This window comes from Tetrao urogallus, assembly GCF_951394365.1.
Source record: "Tetrao urogallus genome assembly, chromosome: 6".
NCBI lineage: Eukaryota > Metazoa > Chordata > Aves > Galliformes > Phasianidae > Tetrao > Tetrao urogallus.
In genome coordinates, this window is record NC_136819.1 from 37,908,912 (window position 1) to 37,925,939 (window position 17,028).

Consider the following 17,028-nt stretch of genomic DNA (forward strand, 5'->3'; position numbering starts at 1 on the left):
AGTGGGATTGATTGCTCCTCCTAGAGACTCACCATGTTGCAGTGGGATGAGTAAGCGTTGCTTTAACTGTGCACAGAGCGAGTTGGGTAGATGGCAAACAAATGATAATGCTGGAGCTGGAGAAGACATACTGGACCAAGTTTCTCCCTACAGAGCTCGAAATGTGGTCTACTGCTTACCTGTCATTTAGCCCATGTCATGGAACACCATTTCAAAACTGTTCATGCAGTCCATTCTCCTAAAGCACTTGTTATACTGGAGCACTTAGAAGTTCCAGTTAAGGACCAGGATCTCATTGTGTTAGGCACTGTACTGAATGTGCAAACATTCAGTATCTTGAGCAACAGACCTTTCATACTTTACCTTCAGAGACTATATTCTAATACATCTCACTGTCAGGAGCTGACTTAATACCTGAAATAAATGTACGACTTGGTATCATTTAATTACAACTGCTGTGTTCTTTTCCAGTTGCTTCTTTCCTGAAATTTTCTTTGATATATTAACCTCTATAAATTACTCTACCATGTAGATGTTTTGAATTTTTGTTAAGATAAAGTCATTTTTTTCATTCATTCTGTTCTTCATATGCTGTGATTCTGTGATTCAGAATTAGCATTATTAAGGAAGCAGAATTTTGCTGAGATACTCTGCCTTTGTTATGGCTCCTGTGTGAAGAAGATGAATTTATATTGCTCCCCAGCTAATGTAAATGAAGTGCTGCTGTTGGTAAAGGTATTTACAATTTGGTAAAGATATTACAATTTCAGTCTAGGGGACAGCACTCAGCAGATGCAATGTGTAGAATGCTGAACTGAAAAGAAGAGGAAAAAAAATAAAACCAAAACCAAAACAAAAAAAGCCCCACAAGCCTGAGCTTAGGTTTGTTGGAGATTCTTTTTATCAGTAAAGACTGCTGAAACACAACATGTTGAGCTATGCCTCAGCATGAACTGATTTCTTTGAAAGTGTTACATAGTAACCCAAAACCCTGGGGCCCTAAATTCTAAGTTCTAATACTCTTTGTGATTTTCAATGCCACAAACTCAGTTTTATGTATCTATCTAATTGCTAGCTGTTACAGGCACTGTATTTTTATTTGGTGATGAGGAGGAATTGTTATGGAGAAATGGATTGAGCTAAAGAAGATAAAAGAAGACACAACTTCCATTTATGTGTGGAAAAGATCAATGAAGAAATTGGACAATGCAGGAACACTGATAGTCATTATAAAATCTTCCAATGTCAAAGTGTTCTGACATCACAGCTCTCAGAAAACAGGTGGTAAGGGTTTATATTTTTGAGATGCTTATTACTATCAAGTAAAGGAAGATGACTAATGTGTAATGACCAATGACTAACTATACCATTTAAGATGCCCCAGGCACTTGGGCATGACATATTGACAGGTAATACCTAATCTTGCTTCCACTGAAGTCCATCTTTGATATTACAGTAATAGTAGAATTAGAAAAATAGCAATCCAAAGTTCTGCATTGCTTAATTACAATCTTAATAATTTTGGTTGTTTTTCAGACCAAATAAATGACCTGAGTTGGTAAGAAATTGAAACTGAGTTTGAAATAATGGATTTATGTGAGAGATTTTAATATAGAAAGAGTATTGCTTTTTCCTAAAGACAGGGAGAAGTAGAGCTGGTAATGAGTGAATGAAGAGCTAACAGGCCAGAAAAGAACCTCCTCGTGAAACTTCTTCCAAGGTAGGTCAAGTCATGCTATTTTGTGTAGAAACTTTACTTAAAGTCAATTCTACCACATGCATCTACAAACTAATGTCTGGCACACCGAGAGAACTCTCCCCTTTCTCTGACATGGACATAAGCAGCTGACTTTAGAGGATGAACTTCTTCGGTCTTTCGTATCTACTTTTATCCAGAGATAGCGCTTCAACCTTTTAAACTTTTTTGTTTTGTTTATTTGTTTGTTTTTAAAGAAAGGAAAGTGGCTCACATGAGAAACAATCAAGAAGACTAAAAGAGGCTGTAGTGTTTGCAAATTTGGACAAAATGTGACCTAAACAACAGTTAGTCTTTTTCTCCTTTATTAAGTTTTTACATCTCACTTACCCCAGAACAATTATTGTCAGCCTGAAACAGAAAGTTCCTGAGGATTAATGTGGGGACACATTAAAAATCAAAAGATGATGGACGGATTCTTCTGCTAAATTTTATGTGGTCATTTCTTTTCCTTTCTGTTCTTCTTGAGGTTCTCCTTCCTGTATAGTACAAACTTCCTTTTCGCTCTGAAGCTTGGGCAATCTGCAGAAATAGTGATTATCTAATACTGCAAATATCTTGCAGTACTTACTTGCTGTTTACTCCACAAATAAGAAATACATGGACTACCTAGCTGTCATAGAAATTAAGATGGATAAAATATGATGCTTAATTAAAGAGGAGTGGAGTTGATCTAATTTTACCTATATTACATGGTACAATCCAGAATTGCTTTATGAAAACTGAAAATATTTCCAGTCAAAGACATAAAATCTCTATTGCATTATTACCTGTGAATGTCAGATTCTTCTTCCAGCAAGTCAGCAGCATCTTTCCCTTTTTTCCTTACAAATTCTTCACTTAGCCCAACCTGCTGGAGGGTGTTTCTGTAGCGACGCTCTGCTCCTTGACGAGCATCATGCTATCAAATTGAAACAGTAAGCATGTAGAACAGGGGCTTCTCTATTAGCCAGCTTATGTTGTTTTAAAGTTTGGGGCTGACACTGCTAATGAGAACAACAGTCCACAATTTTTGTCTGCCATAGAGTACAAAATTGAAATTGAATACAGGGAGAATGTTCTCAACATTTCTCAAAGTTGGAGCTCATCTTTTCCTGCATCTGTTTTGTTTTGTGTTGTTTTTTTTTTTACTTCCCTCTTCTGTTGTGTTTCTACAGCATACAGTGGCACACTTGTGTCTGAATCCTGACTGACACCCAGATTGAGAATATGTACTAAAAGGGTTGTGAAAAATTCTGGAAGCATATTGGCCTACAATCTGTAAGCACTAACCACAAGGGACTTCAAAAGAACTTGTGAAATAGCTTCATATCAGCTGGTGTTCAAGAAGCTAAAAGCAAAGCACAATGGTTCTTATATTCTCATTGCCTCCACACAAACTTCACAAATTAATGTAGTCTGAAATGAGGCTTTCCAGAGGTAGTGGGCAGTTTCTAAAGATTAAGGTCTTCTATATGGTAGGATAAAATTATAGTCTCCAAATGGGTTAGTTATCAATACTGATTAATTCTCACCAATGTGACAAACAGAAATGTTACCAAAATTTATCATGCAAATGTGTTCTCTGTCTCCATTAATCACTCACCTGAACAGAAAGTTTGAGTCAAGAGGATATTTCTACTGAGAAAACTTAAATCAGTATATAGCTACATATTCTCAATATGTCTCTAACCAGTTATCTGTCAGCTGTGCAAGGAGAAAGAACTGGGAAATATATTTTATAGAAAGTAAAGTATTTAACTACAGTCATCTGAGGTGTGGAGATTTCACTGTGTGATGGTGATATGTGCTCAACAGCCACCAAGCTTGCAGATGATAGAAGTGATTCTACCAGACAGGATGTTTTAAAAAATTAAAATTTCTAGACTGCAGACCATTGTATTCAGGTGCAGAATGGGCAGTCATATCATTTCTGGTGTGAAAAGGCCTTAATTTTGATCAGACCATATATTTTGATTGCAATATATACTAGAGGTTGGAAAGTTCTACAATCAAGAGGTAAGTACCAGTGTTTTTTAAGTCATGGAAAGGAATTTTCCTAGCACTTGTGTGGCTGTCCCTTGTGTAGGCCAAAGACTGTACAAGCATTAGCACCTAACTGTGAATAACTTAAGACTGGATTTCTTAGTGCCTGTCCTAAATGAAAGACATCCTGTTATCCAGAGACACTTGGAACTTTGACCAGTTACCTTGGAGACCTGTTCAAAGAGGTATGGTCTGTTCTTGACTCGCAGCTGCATTTCTTCCAGCTCCTTTCTGTACTCCTTTGTTCTTTCTCTCATATTTTGCCTGAAATGAAAAATTTCCATGTCCAAAACAGGTTCCGTTCTGACTGTAGCTGATAGGGAAAAAGAAATTCTCAGTAGCCATTCAGTCCTTTAAATAGCTCTGAGATTCTAAATGTGATTCCATGTGATGGCCAAAACACTACTTTTGCTACAATGCTACACACCATTAGCAAGCTTTACTAATTAGAGTGTAAGCTGAGAATCGACATTAACATTTTTACAACACCTTGTCTTATGTGTTTTATGTACATTACCAAGGGAGACATTGAAGTTGTACAAATTAGTCTCTACCAATGTTAATGTAAAGAAAGCTATTATGTGTGGAAAGGGTAGTGCTTGTGAAGAAATCCATCTGAATATGGAATGGGTATAGTAGCTAAAGGTTAACTCTAAGAAAACTCTTAGACTAACTCCTCCTAAAGAATTATCTGATCATCCCCAGTTACCAAAGCAAACAGTTATTTCTGTGCAGAATAGGATACTGACCGGTTCTGTTTCAACTTCTCCTTGTGTGTTTCATCCAGACTTTTATGTGGATCCAGGGCTTTTGCTCGACTGTTCACTGACTTACGAATAGCATGACATTTCTTTTTCTGTTTCTCTACCCAGCAAATTCCTTCTTTGTCTCCTTCCTTCTTGCTCTCTTGGGAGCATCTGTATAGAAGAAAGTAAGTAATAAGCTCACTTAAGAGTTCCAGACTGCATGGTGGTTGACAATTTCACTTTTTGCTGTTCTCCTTAGAAGATTACAAATTTAGTGTGTAGCTCCCAAACTGACTGAGGCAAGACAAGAATTAGTGAGAAAAGAAGACCAGCCACGGAGAAACAATTAGGATAACTATTGTCAGTGTGATGAGGGAGAATATAACTTTCTCCATTTCAGTCACTAGGTGGTGTATGGTCTTGTAGACAAAGTTTTACTTACCTAATAGCAGATTCCCTTTTTCTTGTTGCATCTGTAATATGCACTGGAAGGGTATTGGAAGAGAGAGAGGAAAGTGCAGTCAAAGAATGACTTTTTTGCACAGAAACCTTGGAAAGTTGTTGAGAATCCTGAAAGAAATGGAACTTTATTCAGTGTGATTTTTCACAGCACAAAAGCTCCTCTGTTCTTTTGTCTAGTAATGAGAACAGTTGGAGGTATGTGGGCAATGCACTCATTCTTCTGTCTTCCATCATTACGGATTTACATGGGGATGGGCTGAGAGATGAGCAGGAAGGAGACTTGCTTAGGAGTATAGAAGAGAAGCTGAGCCTTAGCTGCCATAGCTCATCTTTTTGTTCTTTGATTTATCCTAGAATTCTGCAGTATTCCTGAGATAAATACCAAGGCCACAGGTCTCACTAAAGGACATAAACTATAACAAATAAATGCTATGTATTTAAGAACTTGCCATCAGGGAAATCAGGGAGAACAGTACCACAGAAATATCTAGTCATCTCACCTTTATCTTTTCATTAGCTTCTCTCTGCCTGCCACGGAGGTTGGAGGTTCGTAATTTGAATGGCTTAATTCGAGTTGCCTCTTTGATTTCTTGTCTTCTTACTGCTTCCCTCTGAAATGTCCAATAAAGTTCCTCAAAATCTGGTACTGTTGGATTAATCCTTGGCTTGAAGCTGAAGCTTCTGTCCTGCAAGAAGCCAAGTCTTTCCTGCTTAGTTTTAGTGGCAGTTCGGGACTGAGGATCCCTCCGACAGTTGCTAGTATCTATTGGAGCTACAGAGCTCTCCAGCAAATCCTTGGCTCTCATCTGAATGCGGATTTCTCTGTAGAGTTCAGCTTCTAATGAATTAAAAACAGCAATGAGAAGAATACAAGTGATGTAAAAGGCTGCAAAATTGCCACTGCACGCTGTAATTATTTTTTTTTTCTACAATGGCAACTACTCATATAAGTGCAAACAGGTATCGTGTATTCTCTTTCCCCACTTTCCACCCCTTCTCTGCCTCCAAGTTGAAAAAAATCAAAGGAGCACAAAGAACCATGGTTGTGTCTCACTCTCAGGCACTATGACAGATCTCTTTCTGTCATCACAGTAAGATATTGAACAGGCCTTTTCCTATTACTGTTCTTAGGGTTCCAGGTCAAGGTTCTATATTTTGTATTGGACATGGTGTCATAAAGCTGACTGTGTGATCCAAACAGGTTTTTCAGATGTACTTGTAATGGATGATGGCTTTTCTATCTAATATGCAGCAGTGTCTGTCTATGCTGAAAAAGATTTTAAGTAAGGAAGGTTTGGGTATAACATCAAACGATGTCCTTTTATGTGCAACACTAATATTAATGAAAATGTAGACAAAATAAGAAATGTTTTGAGTGTGTTTATATGTTTGCACTGATTGAGATATGAAATGCTCATTTCCCCTTCCTCCTCATGAAACAGGCAGAAACAGAAAATGGTTTATCCTTTGCTCTCTTTTTACATTTCCAATCTACTTAATTTAGTACACTATAACATATGTTTTTCTGATGAAAACTGAGCTGGTGTTGTACTCAAGAAGGAATTGATGGCAAGTAGTTAAAAAAAAAAAGAGAGAAAAGCAATGATAACTGTCACAGGGTGGGGTTTGGAACCCTCAGGATCTTTAAAGTCCATTCCAGTATAAGCTGTTCTATCTGGTTTAGCCCCTGTCATCTGTACTGTTCCCTTTTAACTTGCAACTGTGTCGGCTTAAGCCATCTGAAAAAAAGAGGATCAGGAAAACTCCCTTGACTGTCTCTCCTTCTAAAATGGTCCAAGCACCTTCCTCACTTGTTTCAGGAGTGTGACTAAAAGGTATCAGAAAACACTAGAGAAGGGCAGGAGACGCTGAACTACGGCGCTATTGCATAGAACTGGACTAATTACCTGATTTGGGCTCAGGGAATATTTTTCTCCTAGGAAATAGTTCTGTGCAACTCAGATGGCTTGGGTGGGAATGAAAATATCAATTCCAAGATACTGCCTGAACCACAGACACTTTTAGCACTACATCTGTTTTCATACTTCTACCACACTTCATGCAAGTGCCTTTAGGCTAACCAAAGGAATTCACCTTAAGGAAGGATTCCTAAACTATCATGATATGCTGCAAAAGAAACGTAGAAATTTGAACAGCTCAGTGTATCCATTGGTTTTTGGGAGTGGTGTAGAAGTGCCACTGCTGACTCTAGTACAAGACTATAAAATTTGGGATTCCCTATTCTAAGAGTCTCTAGATGAAATGTAATGATCGGTAGTATAGAGGAGATTAGACAATATCAGAGGATGTAATGATGTTGGTTTTATACTCCAAGTGATTTAATGGAGGCCATGATTCTACCTCCTAGCACTGAGACGGCAAGGGACGGTCAGGGAGGTGTTTGGTTTTTTTGCAGGAAGAGCCCAAGCACTTTACCTTTGAGTTTATCTCCAAGGAGTGTGTCATTAGTTGATCTAGGAACTTTTCTATTTACTTTCTTCACTTTGGAGCTGTCATTTGGGGTTGCTGCTGCTAGGAACTTTTGTCTGATAGCTTCTTTCTTTTTCTCCTCCTTTTCCAGGAAACTGAAGGGTCTCTGAGTGGAAAGTAGCAGCTCCTTTCTTTTCTGTGTTGCTATTTGCCTGCGAACCTCATTCTGTTCCATTATTTCATGATAAAGGGGCAGAAACACGTGGGCAGGTACAGGCTGTGCCCGGAACTGTTTCTGACATTCAGCTTCATCCTGGCTTTGCCTTCTGTCTCTCAGTTTGTCTAGTTCAAGAAACATGTTTGACTTCATCAGCTGGGATTTTTTGCGAGCTTCTCGCAGTGTCATTTTGAAGGGCTGAGGGATAGTGATGGAAGGAATCCAGGGAGATGAAGCACTTTTTGGCCTCAAGCGGGGTTTAGGAAACAAGTGAGGTTTTTGTTGATCCCAGGTACTGTCCGAGGTGAGGTCAATCAAAGAACAGGACTGCCTTTTGTTACCAGATGTATGACTAAGACAAAGACATTATGAAGGGGAAATAAGGCAAATTATTAAAAATTAGAAATGAAAGAAGGGAGATCTGTTGATTAAGAGAAAGACACTGTACGCTGAGCTGGTAGTCAGAAGACAGGCTTAGGCCTCACTGTTCTCCATCTCCAAGTTTTGCTTTGCTACCTAAGTTCATAAGCATAACTTTGCTTGTTTTCAATTTTCCATATACAAAATGCAGTTGTGACTATCTAGATTCCTAATGCAGCATTATGATGCTAGTAAGTTGTTGCTATGAAGGCCATAAGTTAAACAGAATGTTTTAGCTTCAAGAACATTCAACATAAGATACCAAATCGGGAAAGGCAATAAGTTGGGCACACAGATGCACAAACTCTAACAAACAGAAGATAGCAGTACCAAACGCCAGAACTCTTAAGATAGAGATGGAAGCATGTCTGCAAGTTCAGCTTTCAAGAGCTTCAGCTGGAAAGCTTGTAACTGTTAAGAAGAGATTGTAACTCATAATTAAACACAAACACAACTATCACGGGTTTCACAGAAACAGAAAACTTCTCATAGGATGTTTGAAGATTGCATGTGGGACTGGCTAGAGCTATTGCGAGACATTTAAGGAAGGATCAAACGCAAGGAAGGATCAAGGTGGATCAGAGAGGACTAAGCACAGACAAACAGGGAGGCACTATGAAAGGGAAGTAGCCAATTGTGTGTAAACAGGTGGTTGCCAGGTGGTTGCTGCAGTTTGTCCTATCTTGTTCTTTATAAACTCTGCTTTTTATTTAAGAGGGTGTGATCTGCTAGTGAATTTCAAGCTGAACTAATCCCAGAGGACAGTGTTGGGAAATCAGGTGCAGGAGAGACCACAGTTCTGAAGATTGGATGCTGGCCAGTAACACCCATGCACGTTATCTGTTAGCAAATTTCAATTGGCAAGCAGGAAGGGGATCGGCCATTTGTGCTGTTCATGCTTTATGTGAACACTATTTATGGGGGCCCCTGTTCGGGCCCCATCATCGCACTGGTGAACATTTTGGGCAGTGTGCTGGTACCACACGAACGTGGACAAGGTGCATGCCTGTGCTCATCGTGGGATCCACAGCGCCGTGTTACTGCTCGGAATTGGGGAGAAGCAGGAGGATTTCCCCAGGCGTCATCCAGTCCTGTGGATTTTGCTGTCCTTAAAGGGCGCCGTCCTACCTGAGCACCGCGCACAGCCTGGCCCGCAGCGCGGCCGCCTCCCGCGAGAGGTCTCCGAGATCCTCATCCTCCTGGGAGGCGCTGACGTCGCTCCCTAACGCCGCCTGGCATAGCAGGCCCAGATCCAACAGAGACCGACGGCCTTCCATCCTGGGGCGCTGGGCAGACAGCTATCGCCGGAGGGGCTCGGTTATCCTATGTCACCTGGGAAAAAATCAAGGAGAGCTGCGGGGGTGACGGCTTCCAGAGAGGGAGGGAAGCAATCGCTACCCGCCGCTTCCCCCACCCTTCCCGGCTCACACCAACCTCATCGAGCACGGACTCCATCCTCACCTGCGGGCCGCCGCCGCCCCATCACCGCGCCCGTCTCCCGCCAATCAGCGAGGCCGATTGCGTTGTAGACCCGCCTCCCGGCCTAAGCAGCCAATCAAACTCTGAAGTGGGCAGACCCTCCAGCTCGCTCATTGGTGATCTGAAAGAACTGTTTTAGTCGCGCTCGCCCCTCGGGGAGAGGTACCGTTGTCATGGTTTCCTTGAGCGACTTCCGCCCGCTGGCTACGGTCGTGACGTCACATCCGCAGCGATGGCGGCGGTGTGCGGCCGGGCCCTGCTGGCTCCGCTCGGCGGGCGGCTGCGGGCCTGTCCGCGGGCCCCGCTCCGCCCCCTCACCTCCGCCGCGCCGCTCTACGACGTGGTGGTGTCGGGCGGCGGCATGGTCGGCAGCGCTATGGCCGCCGCGCTCGGTAAGGCTGTGACCTTCTCCGCAAGTGGCCTGGTCCGGGCCGGGAGCGGGGACAGCGTGCAAAAAGGGGAAGTCCGTACAAAAAGCGAAAGCTTAATGCATGCTTTAACTGTACGGGCGTTATCGATCACAAAGGGTTGTTGTCATAAAGCTGAAAAGGTACTAGAGCTCAGCTGACTGCTCGGAGCCTGCCTTGTGGTGTTTTTCTGTGTAAGGTTTAGACTGTGCTCTGTCTAATCACAAAAACGTATAGGAGTTAGACGTGCAGAATCAAGAAGCAGGCATCTGACAGGAGCGTTGTGGCAAAGTATTTTGTATTTGTTTGTTTAAGGACACGATATCCATTTCCACGACAAGAAAATTGCCTTGCTGGAGGCTGGGCCTAGGAAGGAATATTGCTTGCCAGAGAGCTACAGCAACAGGGTCAGCTCCATCTCTCCTGGATCAGCAACCCTCCTGAGCAGTACGTGTCGCTTCTATGCTTGGTGTTCTGAACTGCCTGGGATTAAATAAGTGGAATTGTTTGGCTTTGTGTCAATATTTTAAATGTTGAGTAGCAGTGATTGGCTCAGGCATCTCTTGATAACAAGATTCCACATTCTAGTGGCTCAGTCTGAGATATTTTTTTTTAATATTAATATATGTGCTTATGTTTACATTGTGTGTTAGTGTGTGTGATACTGAGCTGGCAAAAGGTTGCAAAGTGCTCTCTGTAGCACCTAGGATGCTTTGTTCACAAAATATGCATAATTCTCCCATGTTTTGTGCTTGCAGTCTGGTAACTCACTTCTGATCAATTTTCATTTCAAAGGCACGTTTGAGCCTTGATTTCAAATGAGGGAAGAAATACTATAAATGGTGATGGCTGTGACTTTTTGTGCCTATTGTGCTGCCCAATGAGAGTTGATGTGTAAGTGAGAGCATTTGAGGAGAACTCTTGTGCCTTTTTGTTTGACTTACATTAGCAGCAGGACGAGATGCTGGAGCTGGGAAAGCACTGACTCAGGCAGCACTGGCCCTGCTTAGGTGTAGTGGAAGCAGAGTCTGGGCAAATTATTAGCAGTTAGCAATACATGGACAGTGAGAGAGGGAAACACAAAATGAGCTTCAGCTTCATTTGGGTCTCAGTGTCACAGTGCGAACCTATTTGTATCCTCTTTCTGTTTTAGGTTTTGGTGCCTGGGATCATGTCTGCAGCCTGAGGTGTAAACCGTTCCGACGCATGCAGGTGCCACACTCAGGGCTGCAAATACATTGTGTTTGCCCGCTTTGAATTCTCACAAATAATTCCAGTAGTAATCCAGAGTTTATTCTTTTGGCAAAGGGCAGGCCATAGTTCTCTCTTGGGAGATAACTGTTCTAAGAGTGGTGATGTTACAGGATGAAAGGTTGGTTCCTAATGGAAACTGTAAACATGGAGGTGTGGGTACGAGTCAGGAAAGACAGAAATAAAGGTAAAAGTGGTAGGGTAGCATTATGTGTTAATTATGTAACAGGAAAATTGGGGGGAAAAAACTTTCTGTTTTCAGAATTAGCATCTGAGATTAATCTTGATCATTGCCTGAAAGGAATTATGTGATGTCTTTTAGTAGCTTAGAATGGACTATAATTCAGGATACATTCTCTAATTCTGCATTCCTAGATCAACGTGTTCTTTTGCTGTTAGGATGGATATTTCCATGTTCTCTGAAAGGAGTGGTACCTGTTTATTTTGTAGCTTCATATAATGTTTTTCTTTGTAGGTGTGGGATGCTTGTTCTGAAGCCATCATCACTTTTGAGAAAGATGACTTAGACGACATGGGTTACATAGTGGAGAATGATGTCATTATGTCTGCTCTTACAAAACAGTTAGATGCAGTAGCAGGTAGTGGACAACTTCTTTAATATTGTATTTCCTCAAGAGAACTTTCAATAGCTTGTCTTCTGATGAGTACGCTAAGTTAAGAGAGGGAGAAAGATGATTTATCTAACAGATGACTCTGGGACATGGGCAGCTTCTTGAAATGGGGGGGATGGAGAATCTATCTGCTGTAGGCTACACAGTGTGAAGACAGTTGTGCATTCTATTCACCAGCTCCCAGTTTCTCTGAAATAAGACTTAATAGAAAGATGTGTAGCGTTCTGTTTAGAGCGGGCTTTGCAGGGGCAGTTTGTCGGATCTGTTCGCTCTTGCCTTGAGAATTGTAGAATCTGTTCTTAGAGAGCCACTAAAGGCGTGCGTGGCCCTTTGCTGCTGTAGTGATGTTTCCTTTTTTTATGTCTGTGTCATGCAGTGACCATGGTACTTTGTGTTCCCACCAGACCGGGTGGAGGTTTTCTACGGGAGCAGAGCAGTGGGGTATACCTGGCCCCTTCCCTCTCACAGCAGTGACACAAGCCCTTGGGTCCAAATTGAGTTAGCTGATGGACGCAGACTTCAGACCAAACTGCTGGTAACTAAACTTTTTATTTCTGTTGATCAGGCATCATCTCTTGCCCAAGTCCTTTCCTTTCCTCCTTTGGTTCTGATTCCGTGTGTGCCGCTCCACCCACGTGGAGGGCTTAAGTGAGGTGAGTTGCTAACTGTCAGAGGTGCTAAGGGACAGACACACTGAGTAGCCTTTTCTGTACCTGATGCAAGAAAACTGTTAATCTTGACAGGAGCAGAAGGGACCACCTCTTCTGATCTGAGGGAGCTTATATACATTTTCTTCTTCTGTATAAACAAAAATATGTGTACACAGTAGTTTGAGATTTGTAGACTGGAATATTGGCTTTGTCAGGAGCTGATGAAGAGGTAGCTCTGTATTTCTTTATTCCATAGATTGGTGCAGATGGCCATAACTCTGTAGTCCGGAAGGAAGCTGAAATTCAGAACATTGAGCATCAGTATGACCAGTCAGCTGTGGTGGCAACTCTTCATTTGTCTGAGGTGAAATTCTACAGACTGTCTCTTGTCTTCTGCTTAAGAGGATGATGTTAAGTCACTAGTTCCTAACTGTCCACTTCTTTCCACTATAGGCTACAGACAATAATGTAGCATGGCAGAGGTTCCTCCCCACAGGACCAATTGCACTTCTGCCAGTAAGATACCTCATGGTCTCTGTGTTTTTACTTTTTAGTATGTTCTTTTAATAATTTTTCTTCTGTCTGTGCCTTGCTATGCCTGTTTTGTCCTTCTACCTTTGAAGTTATTTCCCTTGCACTTTATCCTTGGTATTTCCTACCTCTAGTATGTTTGGCTGGGAAAGTAACATGCAGTTGGACTGGTATAGGAATAAGAGAGCGAGGAAAGCTTTGCATTGTTTGTTTGTTTTGTTTTTATTATTTTTCTCTTGATAATTACCCTTGAAATTCTTATATCCAGCTGTCTGACACTACTAGCTCTCTGGTTTGGTCTACATCTCATGAACACGCTTCAAAACTTCTCACTATGGACAAGGAAAGCTTTGTGGATAGCATCAACTCTGCCTTTGTGAGTATCAGCCTTACAGCAGTTATGAGGCTGGCTGTTGCAGTCATGAGAAGTACAATGGAATCCTACAGCTTAAAGGATAGTAATGGACAAGATGGGTTCTCAAACTGCAGCTTATGATAGGGATGATATTAGAGGACACTTGACAAAAAAAGGATGACCCTTTGGGACTGGTATAAGTTAGTTCTGAAAGGTATGGTAGAATCTGAACTAAATTTCTGAATGATGGGAAGCATGGGCTTATCCTAGTTGAAGACTTATATGTGCTAAAGCGATGAAAGCAGTTTTTCTATATCTATTTTTGTCTTGGTAATTAATTGAGTATCTGGAGCTAGATGAGATTTTCTTTCTTTTGAATTCTTTTATACTTCCAGTGTGGGTCAACGTCTAAAGATTTCGTTCTGGTTGTTCGCTTGTTTCAGTGGAGCAACGTAAACCATTCTGACTTCATTGACGCTGCTGGAGCCATGTTTCGATCTGCTCTTTCACTTCTGAAACCCTCGGGGACTGCGATGCGTCAGCTGCCCCCCAGTGTTGCTGAAGTAGATCCAGAGAGCAGAGCCATGTTCCCTCTGGGGATGGGGCACGCAGCGCAGTACGTCAGGCACCGCGTGGCTCTCATCGGGTAAGGTCTCCGGAGCAGCTGCCGGGTGAGCAAGTGGTGTGTGATTAGAAATGATGTGAGCACAGCAACTCCCACGTTAGATGGTTAGAAATGCGTTTATAGCTAGAGGCTGACTTTATCCAGGCCATTTATATAATTTGCTCTTGTGTCAACAAAAGCCTTTTGTATGAATAGCTCTCTGCCTGTTGTGTATGCCTTCTGTGTAAATTGGACAGTTTTCCTTCTCTTGTTCGTGTAGCCCAGTGAAACAGTCCAGTGTCTCATGATGGACCTGTACTTCCCCATACATAGCAGCTATTCTGTATATGAGTTTGAGTGTTAGTTCACTTGTGTTGAGCACAAATGCCAAAACTTACAGGTAATTCTGAATAGGATGTCATAGGCTCTGGTACAATTATTGATAGAAAGAGGGAAGTAACTCATCTTTTATGTTCTGAGTGTACATTCTTCTCCCTCACATCTGCAATAAGTTGGTAGTTTATAGTAATTCTTGATGCCATATTACATTTGATACATTCTTTCTTTCCACCTTGAGTCACTTTGTGTCTATGAGTACTCTGTGCTTTATATCTCATTAGCATTTTACGTGCATGATCTTACATTTCATACTCAAATTTCGTTACTTTAAGTAATATGTTCAGCTTCGTTCTTTGCAGATAAGTCTACTAATTAAAAAAAAAATTCAGACTCTTTTTAGTGATATATCACAACTTTATATTCATTATGTCTCTCTGCTTTTGTTTGTGAAATGTATTGGTGATATGCTTCCTCTTGTGCCACTTGGAAAAATAGTAAAGCCTGTTTCACGTGTGATCTGACACTAGACTTTAGCTAGTCACCTCTTTATCTCGGAAAGGTAAAATCAATCTTTTTGCTGACCCCTCTTTTTCTTGCTTCTTGTAGCTGGAGGTCAGCACAGGGTACATATACACATACAGCTTTATCTGAGGTACTGGATAAAGCTGTATATGCTGCTGTAAGATCATGTTAATTGCAAAAAAGTGAAGAGTTTGTCAGCCACGGCTGACTTGGCTTTCTTCAAGAAGGGTTATTCTTCTGTCTTCTCTTGCTCTAGGGATGCAGCACACAGAGTCCACCCACTTGCAGGACAAGGTGTAAACCTGGGTTTTGGTGATATTGCATGTTTAGCTCATCACCTCAGTGCAGCAGCCTTCAACGGGCAAGATCTGGGTAAGAATCCAAGACAATGAGGTGGCTGTGAGATGTGTAGCCTTACAAACCTCTGCTGGTGCCTTCAGGACAAGCACCATCTCTGTTTGCAGGTTGAGCTTGCTGCTTTTTTTGCTTAAAAGACACAAGCATGTTTGAAGCAAAACTCTTCTTCTATTCACTGACTGCAGAGGAATTAAAAATACTTGGATGCCATTCACATTCTCAAAACCTAAAAAAAAAAAGCTTTAAAAAAGCAAAAAGAAGATGTGCAGGATGGTAGTTAAAGGTAGTGAGACACTACCACTAGCTGATGGACTCAAGCTTATATTAAGATGGACCATTTATGTGTTCTGTGTTTTCAGTTATCTGTGGAGACTGCTATACAGATAAGATGCACAATTGTTTGTGGTCACTTTTAATGTGAGTACTCAATTATTTCTTCCAGGATCCTTGAAACATCTCTTAAGTTTTGAGACAGAACGTCAGAGGCACAACGTCTCCTTGATAGCTGCTATTGATTTACTGAAGAGGCTTTACTCCACAAGCCTTTCTCCCTTGGTGTTGCTGAGGACATGGGGATTGCAAGCAACAAATGCCCTGCCTCCCATCAAAGTAAGATTCTTCCTTTGTACACGGGCCATTGAAGAAATTTTGCAATTTTAGCATTTTTGGTTGGAAAATGCTAAGTTGTTCAAAATGAGGTTTTGTGTTGTGAATGAGCCTGAGGGTTTCCTAAATAACTGTGATGGCTATGGTTTCTTTGCAGCACAGGGGAACATGAAGGATCTCGATATCTATACATCAGTAATTGTGGGTCAAAAGTCACTAGTAGTCTTTGGCTTTATTTTGCTATGGAACGCGAACATGGAACTTTGAACTGCATTCCAGAAATGCATTGTGAAAAAAATAGCCCTCTGAAAACAAACCTTTCTTAAGAGTAGGATACCAGGTGACTCGACAGATGTGGGGTGCGACTTATACAGATACTGTTTCTGCGCTGTTCTGCTCTGTTAAATTGTTCTCTCCAGGCTGAAGTAGAAGTCTTCAATGGAAGTCACCTGAGAAGGTTCAGACTTAAACACAGAACTTCTGTTTTCAGCCTAGCTGCCAGAAATTTGTACAGCATTGACGTAGTTGGTGGATTTTCATGATGTTCACTGAGGCACCTTCTCTCAAAGGTTCCACATGCCTTCAAATTAGATTTCTCATTTCTGAATTTGGCAGTTCTGTTGCACAAATCAAGTCACCTCCTTACTATTAAAACACAGATGGCCAGATTCCTGTGCATTACATTACGGAAGACACTAGGCTGAATTGATGTCTCTAGTTGTACTAAGAAGAGCAGTATGCTGCTGCTTCACTGCTTGGTGTTTATTCAGTTTCTCTGTTGAAAGCAGAAAGCCGAGCAAAGGCCTCTTTTCTGACCACAGAACGTGTTGGTTCCGTCTGTTTGTGCTATTCAAGAAGGAAAAGAATGCTGCAATTTCTTTAATTTCCTTGCATGCAGGGATGGGTACTCTGCACTTAATTAAAAGGTTGACAGGAACTCTTGTCCACATCGAAAGGGGAAGGAGATTATGGCTACTTTCTGAAATGTGCACTTACCAGTTTACAAATTACTTTTCTTTCTTTCTCCCTTTTTTAGGAGCAAATCATGGCTTTTGCCAGTAAGTGATCCGTTCTCAGTTTGGATCAGCAGTTTGCCAGTGTGTGCATTATTTGTATAAGGACTGTCGCTGATACAATTTTTGAATTGTGTTATTTTAATTTAACAATAAAACTGAAGTATTGAGCTGTGTCTTACACCTTCTCTGGTTTATGCAGATGATATCTCATCTGCTCTTCTCT

The 17,028-nt window shown here is 41.4% G+C and overlaps 2 protein-coding genes across 2 annotated transcripts; one reads left to right on the forward strand and one right to left on the reverse strand.

Annotated features, from left to right (window-relative positions):
* Nucleotides 1-3,724: 3,724 nt before the first annotated feature.
* Nucleotides 3,725-9,333, reverse strand: FAM161B (FAM161 centrosomal protein B; the record flags this gene model as incomplete). Its single annotated transcript, XM_079537465.1, is given in 8 exon segments — nt 3,725-3,851; nt 3,853-3,906; nt 3,908-4,045; nt 4,531-4,698; nt 4,970-5,097; nt 5,490-5,827; nt 7,426-7,988; nt 9,185-9,333. Coding segments are annotated over 8 exon segments (1,665 nt in total).
* Nucleotides 9,334-9,767: 434 nt separating this feature from the next.
* COQ6 (coenzyme Q6, monooxygenase) lies at nt 9,768-16,855 on the forward strand (the record flags this gene model as incomplete). The annotated part of the gene is made up of 12 exons (XM_079537285.1): nt 9,768-9,927; nt 10,258-10,389; nt 11,096-11,154; nt 11,669-11,792; nt 12,230-12,360; nt 12,732-12,839; nt 12,929-12,991; nt 13,275-13,382; nt 13,805-14,007; nt 15,083-15,198; nt 15,626-15,792; nt 16,826-16,855. 12 exons carry the CDS (start codon nt 9,768-9,770, stop codon nt 16,853-16,855), a joined length of 1,401 nt encoding a protein of 466 aa, XP_079393411.1.
* Nucleotides 16,856-17,028: the final 173 nt, after the last annotated feature.